This window comes from Schistocerca cancellata, chromosome 2 (assembly GCF_023864275.1).
Source record: "Schistocerca cancellata isolate TAMUIC-IGC-003103 chromosome 2, iqSchCanc2.1, whole genome shotgun sequence".
Lineage (NCBI taxonomy): Eukaryota > Metazoa > Arthropoda > Insecta > Orthoptera > Acrididae > Schistocerca > Schistocerca cancellata.
The window spans coordinates 538279557-538296864 of NC_064627.1; the positions used below are offsets into that span (position 1 = coordinate 538279557).

A 17308-nucleotide genomic window follows, 5' to 3' on the forward strand; every position below is an offset into this window, starting at 1 on the left:
GATTTGTCTGATGTGATAGAAGAAGAAACAGGAATCGATTTAGAAGAGATAGGGGATCCAGTATTAGAATCGGAATTTAAAAGAGCTTTGGAGGACTTACGGTCAAATAAGGCAGAAGGGATAGATAACATTCCATCAGAATTTCTAAAATCATTGGGGGAAGTGGCAACAAAACGACTATTCACGTTGGTGTGTAGAATATATGAGTCTGGCGATATACCATCTGACTTTCGGAAAAGCATCATCCACACAATTCCGAAGACGGCAAGAGCTGACAAGTGCGAGAATTATCGCACAATCAGCTTAACAGCTCATGCATCGAAGCTGCTTACAAGAATAATATACAGAAGAATGGAAAAGAAAATTGAGAATGGGCTAGGTGACTATCAGTTTGGCTTTAGGAAAAGTAAAGGGACGAGAGAGGCAATTCTGACGTTACGGCTAATAATAGAAGCAAGGCTAAAGAAAAATCAAGACACTTTCATAGGATTTGTCGCCCTGGAAAAAGCGTTCGACAATATAAAATGGTGCAAGCTGTTCGAGATTCTGAAAAAAGTAGGGGTAAGCTATAGGGAGAGACGGGTCATATACAATATGTACAACAACCAAGAGGGAATAATAAGAGTGGGCGATCAAGAACGAAGTGCTCGTATTAAGAAGGGTGTAAGACAAGGCTGTAGCCTTTCGCCCCTACTCTTCAATCTGTACATCGAGGAAGCAATGATGGAAATAAAAGAAAGGTTCAGGAGTGGAATTAAAATACAAGGTGAAAGGATATCAATGATACGATTCGCTGATGACATTGCTATCCTGAGTGAAAGTGAAGAAGAATTAAATGATCTGCTGAACGGAATGAACAGTCTAATGGGTACACAATATGGTTTGAGAGTAAATCGGAGAAAGACGAAGGTAATGAGAAGTAGTAGAAATGAGAACAGCGAGAAACTTAACATCAGGATTGATGGTCACGAAGTCAATGAAGTTAAGGAATTCTGCTACCTAGGCAGTAAAATAACCAATGACGGACGGAGCAAAGAGGACATCAAAAGCAGACTCGCTATGGCAAAAAAGGCATTTCTGGCCAAGAGAAGTCTACTAATATCAAATACCGGCCTTAATTTGAGGAAGAAATTTCTGAGGATGTACGTCTGGAGTACGGCATTGTATGGTAGTGAAACATGGACTGTGGGAAAACCGGGACAGAAGAGAATCGAAGCATTTGAGATGTGGTGCTATAGACGAATGTTGAAAATTAGGTGGACTGATAAGGTAAGGAATGAGGAGGTTCTACGCAGAATCGGAGAGGAAAGGAATATGTGGAAAACATTGATAAGGAGAAGGGACAGGATGATAGGACATCTGCTAAGACATGAGGGAATGACTTCCATGGTACTAGAGGGAGCTGTAGAGGGCAAAAACTGTAGAGGAAGACAGAGATTGGAATACGTCAAGCAAATAATTGAGGATACTCTTTGATCTTCTTAGTCTTTACACCATGTCTGCACAATATACGGCCGATTCAGTCTTTCACTCTGGGAATGTATGGCAGAAAGTCTGCACCTGGCATAATAAAATTTGCCGATATCGACGTTCTTGCTGTAGACAAGAGCTGTCACATACACTTGTTCAGGGAAGCTATACAAATACAGAAACACGATAATAACTTCCACACGAAAGGAGAAAGCCTCAAGGTGAATGGATCCTCGATTACCGTGCTGCAGTGACCGATCTTTGCAGGTAAGAAGGGGAGAACAACAGAGGTAATGACCATGGAAAAGTTCCTGGACGTTGGCGCGGCAGATACATGTAATCAGTGGCCAATAGCTGGGCTACAGTCCACCAGCAGCTTCGACAACGCCAGCCACTAGTACTGGCGAAACGTCAGAAAAATCATCAGACAAATATTGGCTGAAGAACCCAAGTGAGAAGCTAACAGGCAGTCTGTCAACAAATGGCCATGAAAGCCTCAACAGTTATCTAATACTTCCATGTTAGTTTTCCTCCCCTGCCTGGCTGCTTTTGATATTGCTGGCGCTTGATCCTTTCACTGTGGTATACAGATGACCAGTGACGAGGCCCACCTAATTGTCCTAAAGAAGGGGGAAGGAGAGAGTGAACCAACAGGAGGCCTCAAGAGAAGTGGGAACCATGTTAGCTGAGCTCGTTTCCCCAGCCAAGAGGACAGTAGCCCTCTGATCTTCCTGCCATCTTTAAGCGACCCAGTTCGCCTAGAGAAGTAGGGGAGGAAATGTGGCAGCAATGCAGAGAAGGAGGGGAGGAAATTTGGCAGCAATGCAGAGTGATATGAAATGCCTACTGGACACTACTTGCCTTACTTGTCACTGCTGAAAATCACATGATATAAAGACAATGCCAGCAATGTTGCTGAATGCACAAAATATTTGCAGAGACTGGTATGATTAAACAGAGCATATGGAGTATATCATCGCCAGCTACAGTACATGACATTATTTAAACATATGGTGGAGGGAAAACAAAGGACGTCTTGAAAAAGCAATTGTTACAAATGTGTTCTGTTAGAAAAAGAACGTTTTCTGCAAGACAAGCAGTTGTACGGTGAGGGTTGTTCATTAAAACCGATATTCAAACAAGAACAAAAGTAGCTAACTAACAGAAATTATTCAAAATACTACTTTGTAAGAGTCGAACTGAATTGCTGCCACCTAGGTAAGGGCAATTATATACATATATACACTCTGGGCAAGAACGGCGATGCAGTATGTGATTCACGTAGGCACACTTCACAAAGCTTAAGGTCTGGCTTCAATCGGAACACAAGAGAAAAATAAAATGATTTATCGCACGTAGCTGAGCTCATCTCAGTTTAGTGCAACAGATTGAAATTGCAGTGCATTCCCTAAATCCAGAAGTATGTAGAGATCTCACTGGCAGTGACAGCAACATTAGTTTAGATAGCTCAGCGACAGGTAGATGATGACAGTGCGACTAACCAGAGACAAGTACGAGCGTAAAGATGCTAAATTTTGACTGTTGTAAATCCAATTCTTACAACAAAGTGTCTGATTGGCCTAATGTATCCAAAGAGTGTCACGTAAGGCATGTCAGTCGTCTGGATACCTGGCTAGTCCAACGAGCTAAGTGAAGTATTCTTGCCACCCCAGATCATGTTCACAAAAAGATGCTTGCTTCTTGGGAGTTGACATATTAGCGTCACCTTAGTGTGTTAATCAAACAAGGCAAAAAGCAGACTCATTTCAAGCTTAATGGCTGCTAAGAACTTGACATGTAGACGTGTTGCGAACACCTGCTCTGATGGGCGAACATTAATAAAATCGACAAACTGTAGGGGCGGATTAATGCCTGAAAATGGACGAAAAAAGGTCTATGGACAAGTATCTAGAAATGGACGGTGTGCGTGCAATGACAGCAGACCGTCCCAGAACACAGTACAGAGCTATATCGCGTCCATGTCAAAACAGATCTTCAAAGTGGCCTCCATGGGATGCAGTGCTCTCATTCAGACTTCGCATCATAGATTTCCGCACTATTTCGCACATTCTGCCCTCTCTCTGAATAATGTCAGAGGCGTTGTGAACACGCTGTTGAAGGGTCTGAACATCAGGAACTGGTTCAGCATACGAAGCGCTTTTTAGATGCCTCTGCGGTAAAAATCCAGGGGATTTAAGTCTGTTGATCCAGCAGGCCATGCTACAGGGCATCCACATCCCATCTGACTGGGTAAGATGATGTTGACGTGTCAGTGAACTGTAATGCGGAAGTGGGATCGTGGCCCATCATGGAGAAACCAAATGATTTGTCATATTGCCAAAGGCACATTCCGAAGCAGTCCAGGCACAGTATTTCCCAGAAAGTCCAGATACGTTCCTCCATAAAGATGCTGTGGAATAGTAAATGGTTCAGTTATTTGGTCACCAAAAATCTCTGCCCACACACTGATGCTGATGAGATATGTCAACCAGTTACTGAAGTTTTTCTGTAGCCCATAGATGACGATTATGCAATTGATGATGCAAGTTATGGTAAAGCTTGCTTTGTCGATAAAGAGCACTGATGACACAAGTCCCATAATTGTGATGGTCTTGTGTAAAAACCATCGAAAAAGTGTTTCCTGTAGAGGGAAATCTGCTGCTGATAATCCATGCACTCATTGCATGTGATAGGGATAGTAGCAGTTGTCATGGAGGATACACATAAGCGTACTTTGGCTTACACCATGTTGGTGGGCAACATGCATGGAGCTTATACTAGGGTTAATGTCAATAACCTGGAGAATCCAGTCCTGCAAATCTGTTGTACGGACAGTCTGCCACCTCCCTGTCTGTTCGTCTGTCTGAGAGGACCCATGATCACAGAAACGTCCAAAAAGGGCTTGAAATTTTGAGTGATGTGGTTGGTTGGTGCCTGTGAGGGGACTTGTTTTGGTATAGCCATGCTGCCTCTCGTCCATTTCCACCTACTGGGACGTACACAGAGATCATCTCGTCTTGCTCCGACACGAATACCGGACCATTCTGTTGCTTTTAGTACGCTACGTCAGTCACTCGACCCGCAACACACGAGGAATACAAGGCACGTTGCCACAGGACCTACGATTGTTCAGCGCTATCTATAGTGGCAACGATACATTTCCAGACATACAATACTGGCCATTAAAATTGCTACACCAAGAAGAAATGCAGATGATAAACGGCTATTCATTGCACAAATATATTATACTAGAATTGACATGTGATTACATTTTCACGCAATTTGGGTGCATAGATCCTGAGAAATCAGTACCCAGAACAACCACCTCTGGCCGTAATAACGGCGTTGATACGCCTGGGGATTGAGTCAAACAGAGCTTGGATGGCAGCTTCAACACGATACCACAGTTCATCAAGAGTAGTGACTGGCGTATTGCGACGAGCCAGTTGCTCGTCCACCATTGGCCAGGACGTTTTCAATTGGTGAGAGTTCTGGAGAATCTGCTGGGCAGGGCAGCAGTCGAATATTTTCTGTATCCAGAAAGGCCCGTACAGGACCTGCAACATGCGGTCGTGCATTATCCTGCTGAAATGTAGGGTTTCGCAGGGATCGAATGAATGGTAGAGCCACGGGTCGGGGAAACACAACTGAAATGTAAAGTCCACTGTTCAAAGTGCCGCCAATGCGAACAGGAGGTGACCGAGAAGTGTAACCAATGGTAGCCCATACCATCAAGCCGGGTGATACGCCAGTATGGCGATGACGAATACACGCTTCCAATGTGTGGTCAGCGCGATGTCGCCAAACATGGATGCGACCATCATGATGCTGTAAACAAAACCTGAATTCATCCGAAAAAATGAAATTTTGCCATTCGTGCACCCAGGTTCGTCGTTCAGTACACCATTGCAGGCACTCCTGTCTGTGATGCAGCGTCAAGGGTAACCGCAGCCATGGTCTCCGAGCTGATAGTCCATGCTGCTGCAAACGTCATCGAACTGTTCTTGCAGATGGTTGTTGTCTTGCACACGTCTCCATCTGTTGACTCAGGGATCAAGACGTGGCTGCACGATCCGTTACAGCCATGCGGATAAGATGACTGTCATCTCGACTGCTAGAGATACGACGTCGTTGGGATCCAACACGGCGGTCCGTATTACCCTCCTCAACCAACCGATTGCATATTCTGCTAAAAGTCATTGGATCTCGACCAACGCGAGACGATAAACCGCAATCGCGATAGGCTACAATCCGACCTTTATCGAAGTCCGAAACGTGATGGTACGCATTTCTCCTCTTACACGAGGCATCAAAACAACGTTTCACCAGACAACGCCGGTCAACTGCTGTTTGTGTATGAAAAATCAATTGGAAACTTTCCTCATGTCAGCACGTTGTAGGTGTCGCCAACCTTGTCTGAATGCTCTGGAAAGCTAATGATTTGCATATCACAGCATCTTCTTCCTGTCGGTTAAATTTTGCGTCTGTAGTAGAGATGGGGGATCCGCTCTTGAACTAATTCATAGAGTTGAATCTTTCAAAGGAGTGAACAATCAGTGATTCAGAAAAAAAGAACGGTAGCTCCAAACGTTTCCCACAGCAGAGAGAGGGAGAGAGAGAGAGAGAGAGAGAGAGAGAGAGAGAGAGAGAGAGAGAGAGAGAGATGGAGCATATCAGCAGCGCCTCTGCTGGTCAGAGCACAGTGCACGCCACACAACACAGCCAGCGCCGACCTCTGCCCTGCATCTACCTTGGCTGCCTGCATTGTGCAGTGCCCCATTGGATTTTGTGTTTCACATATGCCGTGCCATCTCTGTGCGTCGTCTACCGCGCGCAGTGTCTGGCGCAGCTTAACTTCGCATCGCACTCTGTCAGCGATCGTTTCAGTCGCACGTCCTGCCCTCTGGGCAGTTGATGTGAGGAACAGGACAGAGAGCCACCTAGCGGATAACATAGGAACTACTTGCAACAACCTGCTCGCAAGGGAACGGACGATTTGTCTCGGAGCGGGTGAGTTCACCGCTCCCCCCACCCTCGGAACTCGCCCGCTCAACGCTCACCCCACTGTCTCGACTCTAGCCAGAGCGTTGAGCAAAGCAACTCAGGTGTCACTCTGGTCTCTGCGGTCTCAACTCACGCAGTAATACAGCTCACGGCTCGACCTGCTCGGCTCAGCGCCTCTGCATCGGAGTTCGTCCCTACTGGATATTGTTCTTCGTAGTAATACCGCTATGTATATTACATTATTATGTTATGTATACGTCAGTTGTTTTTATTTTATTTTTATTTGTTTAAACTGATCAGATTAGGTTCCTGACGACTCCTCTTACTATAGGATTTTTATTATGGACGCTCGAATTTACACTTTAATTACGAGCGAACCGATAAACGTATCGCAAAATGTGATACACCAATATTTTCCTTGTTTTATTCTGCGTAAGGCTATATGCAGCACTTTCGTTTTATAGTCAAATTTATATTTTTTTCCTTATTCTGGTACGGATTTTGCGATTTTAGGCGTCTTCGGAAGGAAACGTTCACTTTAAAAATATATGGCTTGCGATGTATTTGTATGAGGTTAATGAAATTTTAATACATTATAGCCAAATATATTGTTAATGTAAATCTCAAGTTACAACATTTTCCGATCACCCAAAAAACCACGATAGTGCAAAATAAATCAATAATCAAAAACTTTGTCATATCGTGGAAATTTCAATAAACAATACAAAATTCTTACTCATTATCTGTGTTACTTCAAAATAGGATCAAATAAGATCAAAATACAGGTATAGTACTGGAATAAACCAAGTTCTATTGTAAATGAGTGGTAAGTCATGAAAAAGAGCTAATTCATTTCAGGGAGTGAACAGTTCTGATCCAATCTCTGAAAAGAACAGTTTTGCCCATCTCTAGTCTGTAGCACGTCTTCTCCGTGGTGTAGATATTTTAATGGCCAGTAGTATACGTTCAGATGACCCTTTTTCTTCCGTTTCCAGTCAGGAATCTGTCCCTGCAGATCGTCATTTTTATTAACGTTCACCCTACATAATGCGAAAAGATGCAACGTGTGCACGGCCCTATTCTAAGGTTCGGCTGAAGAGTAGCAGTTTCCGTACGATTTTCAGGTGCATCTCGGGGCTGCACTTGTCGAACAACACGGTGTCGGAGCTGAGCGCGACCATGCTGCGCACTCTGGACGCGGTGACCGAGGTGCAGCTGGCGCACAACCCGCTGCGGTGCGCGGGCTGCCCGCTGGTGCGGCTGCAGCAGTGGCTGGTGGGCACGGCGGTGCGCGTGCTCGGCGCCCCCGGCGGCGGGTCGGCGGGCCAGGCGCTGCGCTGCGCCGCGCCCCGCAACGTGGCCGGCATGTCGGTGGCGGCGGTGCCCGCGGACCCCGCCTCGTGCCGGCCGCCGCCGCCGCCGGCGGGCGCGGGGCTCGCGCTCGGCCTCTCCCTGGCCGGCGCCGCCGCGCTCGGCACGGCCGCGGTCGCCGCCGCCTGCTACCGCTATCGCTTCGAGGTCGCCTACGGAGCCCACCTGCTCAGGATGCGCATGCGCGCTAGCCGAAGTCGGCGCCGAGGCAAGGACGTCTCCGGCAACCCCTTCGAGTTCGACGCTTTTATCTTGTACAGGTACGAGATCCCGTCGGTTGTCGATAAGAAATTTTGGAAACAATGAACCGAGCGATATCATTCGTGTGATTTCACAACAGGCTTTACCAATTGGGCGGACGTAGGCCATTAGTCTTAATCCATTTCACTCTCTGAGGGGCAGGTAAATGCCAAAGAAATCTGCCCTAGACAATCATGAATGTTGTTGTTGTTGTTGTTGTTGTTGTTGTGGTCTTCAGTTCTGAGACTGGTTTGATGCAGCTCTCCACGCTACTCTATCCTGTGCAAGCTTCCTCATCTCCCAGTACCTACTGCAGCCTACATCCTTCTGAATCTGCTTAGTGTATTCATCTCTAGGTCTCCCTCTACGATTTCTACCTTCCACGCTGCCCTCTGATACTAAATTGATGATCCCTTGGTGCCTCAGAAAATGTCCTACCAACCGATCCCTTCTCCTAGTCAACTAGTCACTCAGATCGAATCTCTTTTGGCGTGCCAAACGAAAGTCTGTATACCAAAAGAGCGTTAGACGAGGAAAAGCTAATTCTATGTATAAGCGAATATCCAGAGTTATATGGCCTTTAAAACGAGCATTATAAGAATAGTACCAAAAAGAGAAACATTTGGAAACACATTGCCAAGGAAATGGCAGTAAACATAAAGTACGAATACCTGCAAATTGAATTTTATTTTATTTTGAGAAAAGAACGATTAGTACTCTATTATTTACTCTCACGTGCCTCTTACTACATTTTTTTACTGCTTATTGTCTCTTCGACGATATCCCTTGTGTATCATATCGTTTTGCCGAACCAAAATATCTTGCATGGAACTGAAATAATCTGTGAATCATCCAGCATTTGGATAACATTCTCTGTAGTTCCGGACTGAGACAGATTTTGCGATAGTAAATAATTAATTTTATGACACAGTATTCCAAAAGCGTTTTCTGAATCTCTTCGGTCTCTGTTACGTCTGGGGCGTCATCTAACTGCGAACCAAGATAAGATTTCATCAGACAAACTTTTAATAGAAAAGCCTCTCCGACAAACATGTGAGGCAATCGAAGTCTCGTACCCGGTAATTCTTTTGGAGCTGGTAGTTCTTTGGCTAAATCTCATCGTGAAAAGATCCCCGCATCACTATTCTTTCAGAGGTTCGCATATATAAGCTTATAGCCTTCTGCCTCACATAAAAAAGAAATTATTTTACGTCCATGTCACTTTTCGAACGATTCACATACGAAATTCTCAATTTATTGTCACGCCCGTTGCATTTCAGATGCTGTATACTAAATAGAACGGCGGTGTTCTGCTCAGTACGGTCTTACCTTAAAGCTGTTTGTTTACCCTGTCGCGTCCGTGTCTCGTGTGGCTTCTGCCCAGCGACCGCTCGCGGCCTATTGGATAGAGAGAGCCGGCAGCCACGACGCTGGAAGTTTGGAGTCATCCTCTCTACGGATATTATGAGGCTGCTTAATAATTTTTATCACCTCTCGAATTTTCCGTTCGCGCTTCCATGACTCTTTTGCCAGAAAACAACGGTGTGTTACCATTTCTAGATGTGGAGGTGCATAGAACTGCGGACTGCACACTGGGACACAAAATGCACCCGAAGCCAACCCGCACAAAGCGGTACATACACTCAGACAGCCACCATGACCACCTCAGAAGTATTCATTTCTGCACACTCTGACTGTCCGTGCCAACTGTGTGAGTGACACCACCAACATCAAAGAAGTTTTGAGGGTGCTACACCACACATTTCGCGCCAACGCTTATGACAACAGTGTTATAATAAACGCGACCAAGGCCAACCGAAATAAAACAAGAGAAGAAGGCAAGGAAGAGAAGCTCCCGCTAGTGCACTTATTAAATCCGTCCATGAACGGCTAGGCAATGTCCTTCGCCGACGAGGTGTCAAACCGATTTTCCGCAGCAGCCACAGGAGCCACGCATGACAGGTTCAACAAAGGATGCGAAAGGAAAGTAAATACTGCAGGGGTATGTGAACTACGTTGTGAGTGCGGAGCTGCCTACACAATGGCGACAGGGAGATCATAGCACACGAGAAGCAGAACATGAATGCTATGTGCGATTAGCCCAGCATAATAAATCGGTGATAGAGGAACACCGCCTTGACTGTGGACAGCCTCTCTTGTTCCAGGAAGCCCGTGTGCTGGCGAAAGACTTGTTCACGAGCCGACGCAAAATTCGAGAGGCGATAGAAATTATAAAGCAGTCTGAGATCAGTAGAAAGGGCGGCTACAAACTTACGGCGTCTTGATTGCCAGCTATCCCTGTCCAGCGAGCCGTGAGCGGTCGCGGGACAAAAGCCACACCGTACACGGATAAGACAGCCTAGCAAACATCTTTAGAGGGTCTGTCAGTGCATTTCCGCGCACACCAGAAAGGAAACGTGTACTCCAGAAACCAAGCGCTGATATGAAGACCATCCCCAATCACTGGAAAGCCGGCTACCCCACGAATAGCTACTATCCTACTCTCTCCCTTTCTTCATGAGTAGCTATTATATATTAGGGTCAACAACTCCTCTTCCTGAACAGGCCATGAAGGCCCAACGGTACTGACCGGCCGCCGTGTCATCCTCAGATCATAGGTCTCACTGGATGCGGATACGGAGGGGCATGTGGTCAGCACACCGCTCTCCCGGCCGTATGTCAGTTTCTGTGACCGGAACCACTACTTTTCAATCAAGTAGCTCCTCAGTTTGTCTCACAAGGGCTGAGTGCACCCCGCTTGCCAACAGCTCTCGGCAGACCGGATGGTCACCCATCCAAGTGCTAGCCCAGTCCGACAGCGTTTAACTTCGGTGATCTGACGGGAACCGGTGTTACCACTGCGGCAAGGCCGTTGGCAGGGTCAATAAAGTTTCACAAATATGACGTATTGATTCCCATCGTCTGCAACAAATAGAGGGATCTATTCTCTACGAAACCCACTAAGGAAGGCTGTTGTAATACGGTAGAGACGTTGGTTTTACAGTTTATAATTAAAGTATTTTATACAAAACCTAGAAAAATGTTAAACACCATGACACCGGTCGCGGAAGCCCATGTACACTCCTGGAAATGGAAAAAAGAACACATTGACACCGGTGTGTCAGACCCACCATACTTGCCCCGGACACTGCGAGAGGGCTGTACAAGCAATGATCACACGCACGGCACAGCGGACACACCAGGAACCGCGGTGTTGGCCGTCGAATGGCGCTAGCTGCGCAGCATTTGTGCACCGCCGCCGTCAGTGTCAGCCAGTTTGCCGTGGCATACGGAGCTCCATCGCAGTCTTTAACACTGGTAGCATGCCGTGACAGCGTGGACGTGAACCGTATGTGCAGTTGACGGACTTTGAGCGAGGGCGTATAGTGGGCATGCGGGAGGCCGGGTGGACGTACCGCCGAATTGCTCAAGACGTGGGGCGTGAGGTCTCCACAGTACATCGATGTTGTCGCCAGTGGTCGGCGGAAGGTGCACGTGCCCGTCGACCTGGGACCGGACCGCAGCGATGCACGGATGCACGCCAAGACCGTAGGATCCTACGCAGTGCCGTAGGGGACCGCACCGCCACTTCCCAGCAAATTAGGGACACTGTTGCTCCTGGGGTATCGGCGAGGACCATTCGCAACCGTCTCCATGAAGCTGGGCTACGGTCCCGCACACCGTTAGGCCGTCTTCCGCTCACGCCCCAACATCGTGCAGCCCGCCTCCAGTGGTGTCGCGACAGGCGTGAATGGAGGGACGAATGGAGACGTGTCGTCTTCAGCGATGAGAGTCGCTTCTGCCTTGGTGCCAATGATGGTCGTATGCGTGTTTGGCGCCGTGCAGGTGAGCGCCACAATCAGGACTGCATACGACCGAGGCACACAGGGCCAACACCCGGCATCATGGTGTGGGGAGCGATCTCCTACACTGGCCGTACACCACTGGTGATCGTCGAGGGGACACTGAATGGTGCACGGTACATCCAAACCGTCATCGAACCCATCGTTCTACCATTCCTAGACCGGCAAGGGAACTTGCTGTTCCAACAGGACAATGCACGTCCGCATGTATCCCGTGCCACCCAACGTGCTCTAGAAGGTGTAAGTCAACTACCCTGGCCAGCAAGATCTCCGGATCTGTCCCCCATTGAGCATGTTTGGGACTGGATGAAGCGTCGTCTCACGCGGTCTGTACGTCCAGCACGAACGCTGGTGCAACTGAGGCGCCAGGTGGAAATGGCATGGCAAGCCGTTCCACAGGACTACATCCAGCATCTCTACGGTCGTCTCCATGGGAGAATAGCAGCCTGCATTGCTGCGAAAGGTGGATATACACTGTACTAGTGCCGACATTGTGCATGCTCTGTTGCCTGTGTCTATGTGCCTGTGGTTCTGTCAGTGTGATCATGTGACGTATCTGACCCCAGGAATGTGTCAATAAAGTTTCCCCTTCCTGGGACAATGAATTCACGGTGTTCTTATTTCAATTTCCAGGAGTGTAGTTATAATCTGACTGTTTCAGAGCAATAAAAAAAAAACCAGGAAAACGTCCTTGATATTTCCATCAGTATAAAGGCATGTTACGTATTTTTTTTTTTTACATCTTACAGATGAAAACAGTCAGCCGGTTTCATAATCGTATTTTGTAAAGGATAAATGAATCTACCGATACGATTGGTCTGTTTTGGTACTGAGAGCCATCGAAATGTCGCATCACTCATCGAAATCGGCTTAAGCAATCCTATCACAGTTTGACTGGCAATGTTCTCACTGTCTCAGAACAATAAATAAATCCCACAAAAACCATCCTCATATTTCCATCAATATAGAGGGCATATTACTATTTTGTATATATATTTTTTCATTTTCGTAGTACTCAAGGAAATACTGGGTAATTCCGTGATGATGTTACAAACTATCAGGGGTGGTGGAGAAGAGTAAAAGTATCAATGTGAGGTATTGAACACTGCTCCGGAAACGACTGGGTCCAAAGCTATAGCGGAAATTGTCCGATACCTCTTTTATTGTAATCTCTTTGCTTTCCATATTTTGGGAGGCGATAGTATAAGCCAAAACGAGAAAATAATGCCCAGTAAAGATGGGCTCTAAAGTGCGTACCTGTTCATCTTGGCTACTCTGAAACACATGTTTTCTATTAAACATGACTCTCTATGTATGCATTTTAGAGCCCATCTGACCTGGATGTAAGGTAATCCAGGACGCCGAGACTACAGTCTCCTTACGTAAATCTGCTGTGGCAGCATTGCTACAGCCCTGGCGGCGCTCTTCGAAGTCAGATATGTGATAACTTGTCCCGCTGTGAGGCCCCAGCAGCGATTTTCGCTCTGTCAGCAAAGTTCGCTTATAGCTTCTTGCAAAAGTATTTCTTACTGATGGCCGTGCGGTTCTAGGCGCTACAGTCTGGAACCGCGTGACCGCTACGGTCGCAGGTTCGAATCCTGCCTCGGGCATGGATGTGTGTGACGTCCTTAGGTTAGTTAGGTTTAAGTAGTTCTAAGTTCTAGGGGACTGATGACCACAGCAGTTAAGTCCCATAGTGCTCAGAGCCATTTGAACCACTTATTTCTTACTGACTGCCGTCTACATGACCTCTCTAAGGCTTCTTGCATCAGCCGTGGTGACATGTTCTGATAACGTGGCCACCAAGCAATGAGGCCGTGCTGCAACAATTGATAAAAAAAAATTATCTCAAAGCAACGTCCTCTCCACCTCCAGATACACACTCGTATAGACATATTGTGCAGGCCTCTATTTATAATCGTGGTGCTAATTGAACTATTGACATTGGTGAGTACACACGTCGATTTTATACTGATCAGCCAGAATATTATGACCACCGACCTACTATCGATATAAACCCGTCCAGGCGACAGCAGTGTCACTTGGCGAGGAATGACTGCTACTCAGACACAAGCTCGGTGCATGTAGAATCTGCGAGCGTGCTGTCCTTGTGTAGAACGGGGAAAGCGCGCGATCTATCTGAATTTGACCGAGGACAGATTGTGATGGCCCGGAGGCTCAGCAAGAGCATTTCGGAAACGGCATGATTTTTCGGGTGTTCATACTGTGGTGTGCGCCTTCAACAGGTGCCGAAGGCAAGGTAAAACCACGTCCAGACGTCGTGGGGTTGGGCGACCACCCCTCATTCCACATGTCGGACGTCGTAGGCTGGTTAGACTGGTAAAACAGGATATGCGGCGAATTGTGGCGGAAGTAACATCAGATTTTATAGCTGGGCAGAGTAGAAGTGTGTCTGAACATACGGTACACCAAACACTCCTGACGATGGGCCTCCGCAGCCGACGACCTATGCATGTGCCAATGTTAATACCACGGCATCGGCACTACGACTGAAATGGGCACGTGACCATCGGCACTGGACATTGGCGCAGTGGCGAAGCGTTGCATGATCTGATGAATTCCGATACTTTCTTGATCATGCCGATGGGAGGGCGCGAATCCGTAGTCTTCCAGGGGAACAATTCCTTGACACCCGTACTGCTGAACGGAGGCAAGCTGGTGGCTGCTTCATTATGCTCTGGGGAACATTTACATGGGTGTCCAGCGGTCCAGGGAAGCTCGTGCAAGGCACCATAACGGCCAAGGAGTGTCGTATACTGGTTGAAGACCACAGACACGCCTTTGTGACGATCATGTTCCCCAACGACAATGGAATTTTTCAACAAGATAATACGGCACGTCCTAAGTCCAGGAGTGTCATGGAGTGGTTCGAGGAACACAGTGGCGAGTTCCAGTTCATGTTCTGGCTCCCCCATCGTGCCAGACCTGAGCCCAGTGGAACACATCTGGGATGTGACTGAACATGGCGTCGGAGATCATCGTCCCATCTCCGGAATTTACGGGAATTAGGTGACTTGTGCTTGCCGATGTGGTGCCAGCTCCCTCGAGCGATCTGCTAAGGTCTCACTGCTTCCATGCCACAATGAGTCGCCACTGTTATCAGTGTCAAAGGTGGACATACCAGCTAATAGGCATGGTGGTCATAATGTTCTGACTGATCAGTGTACATCATGTAAATTATGACGTCAAGGTAATGAGAGTTTGTCGCTATTATTGTTCTTAAATCTGCTGTATTTAAAAAGCACTTCTCTACCTGTAATTTTCGGACAAGTACTTTTTAAATGATGAGTTTCTCTTAATTAAATTTTCTTGAAACTTATGCTGAAGCAATGTACTAAGCGTTGATGTCAGCAAATTTCTATTTATTTATTTATTTATTGCTATTATTATGCAAATCCTAGGTACCTGTGGCATATTAAAAGTGGAAGTGATTGCAAGTTCTATTCGTGGAGGGGAGAGGGGAGGGCAGTAACGAGCTGTGACTCCCTCCAGAACTGGACACTGGATTGTTGCCTGCCTAGTAGTCCCTTCAAAGGTCCACCCTACCTCAGAAGTCGGATCTTGCCGTTTGTTGTGTCCATAATTCACAATTCGACGTTCTATAAAATGACGAGCCAAAACATTATGACCACCTACTTAAAATCGTGTTGGTCCACTTCTGGAGCCCAATTCAATAGTAATTCCGCTTGCCATGGATTCTACAAGTACTTGATAGGTTTCCAGAGGTTTGTGGCATAGTTCACACATCTCCCGTAATTTACGAGCGGTTGGTTTGTGCGCGCAGAGCTGGCGCGGGGCAGCGACCCAGTTGCGTTTCATCGAATTCAGACAAGCCTAATTTGATGGTCAGGACATCAAATTGAGTTCATTATCATGCTCCTCAAACCACTGCAACACTATTCTGCCCTTGTGACATGGACAGTTATCCTGCTGGAAGATGCTGTTTATTTATTTATTTAAATGTCAAGTTCCGTAGGACCAAATTGAGGAGCAAATCTCCAAGATCATGGAACGTGTCAGTACATGAACTTACAACATAAAAAGTAATAACAGATAAAAATAAATGTTCATGAACCTGAAAAAAAGTCAGTCCATAAGTTTAAGTAAACGCTATCAGCAATACAATAAGAATCAGCTTAATTTTTCAAGGAACTCATCGACAGAATAGAATGAGTGACCCATGAGGAAACTCTTCAGTTTCGATTTGAAAGCGCGTGGATTACTGCTAAGATTTTTTAATTCGAGTGGCAGCTTATTGAAAATGGATGCAGCAGTATACTGCACACCTTTTTGCACAAGAGTTAAGGAAGTCCGATCCAAATGGAGGTTTGATTTCTGCCGAGTATTAACCGAGTGAAAGCTGCTTATTGTTGGAAATAAACTAATATTGGTAACAAGAAACGACAGTAAGGAATATACATATTGAGAGGCCAATGTCAAAATACCCAGACTCGTGAAAAGAGGTCGACAAGAGGTTCGTGAACTCACACCACTTATTGCCCGAACCGCCCGTTTCTGAGCCAAAAGTATCCTTCTAGAATGGGAAGAGTTCCCCCAAAACATAACACCATACGACATAAGTGAATGAAAATAAGCAAAGTAGACTAATTTACGTGTCGAAATATCACTCACTTTCGATACTGTTCGAATAGTGAAAATGGCAGTATTAAGTCTTTGAACGAGATGCTGAACGTGGGCTTCCCACGACAGCTTACTATCTATCTGAACACCTAGGAATTTGAACTGTTCAGTTTCACTAATCATATGCCCGTTCTGTGAGATTAAAACGTCAGGTTTTGTTGAATTGTGTGTTAGGAACTGTAAAAACTGAGTCTTACTGTGATTTAACGTTAGTTTATTTTCTACAAGCCATGAACTGAGGTCATGTACTGCTCTACTTGAAACCGAGTCAATGTTGCACACAACATCCTTTACTACCAAGCTAGTGTCATCAGCAAACAGAAATATTTTAGAGGTACCCATAATACTAGAGGGCATATCATTTATATAAATAAGGAACAGGAGCAGCCCCAACACTGATCCCTGGGGCACCCCCCACTTGACAGTACCCCACTCAGATCCCACATCACAGCCGTTATCAACATTGTGAATAATGACCTTTTGCTGCCTGTTGCTAAAGTAAGAGGTGAACCAATTGTGAGCTACTCCCCTTATTCCGTAATGGTCCAACTTCTGGATCAATATTGTGTGATCAACACAGTCAAATGCCTTTGTTAAATCAAAAAATACGCCAAGCGTTCGAAACTTTTTGTTTAGCCCATCCAGTACCTCACAGAGAAAAGAGAATATAGCATTTTCAGTTGTCAAACGACTTCTAA

General features: G+C 46.3%; 1 protein-coding gene and 1 pseudogene across 1 annotated transcript in view; one reads left to right on the forward strand and one right to left on the reverse strand.

Annotated features, from left to right (window-relative positions):
- Positions 1 to 17308, forward strand: part of LOC126156009 (toll-like receptor 2) — a 170982-nt gene that overhangs the window by 130390 nt on the left and 23284 nt on the right. Inside the window, exon 5 of the mRNA XM_049916271.1 lies at positions 7599 to 8105. Coding sequence (XP_049772228.1) covers positions 7599 to 8105 — 507 coding nt within the window. The remainder of the gene's footprint in view (positions 1 to 7598; positions 8106 to 17308) is intronic.
- Positions 10845 to 10962, reverse strand: LOC126164173 (5S ribosomal RNA; annotated as a pseudogene).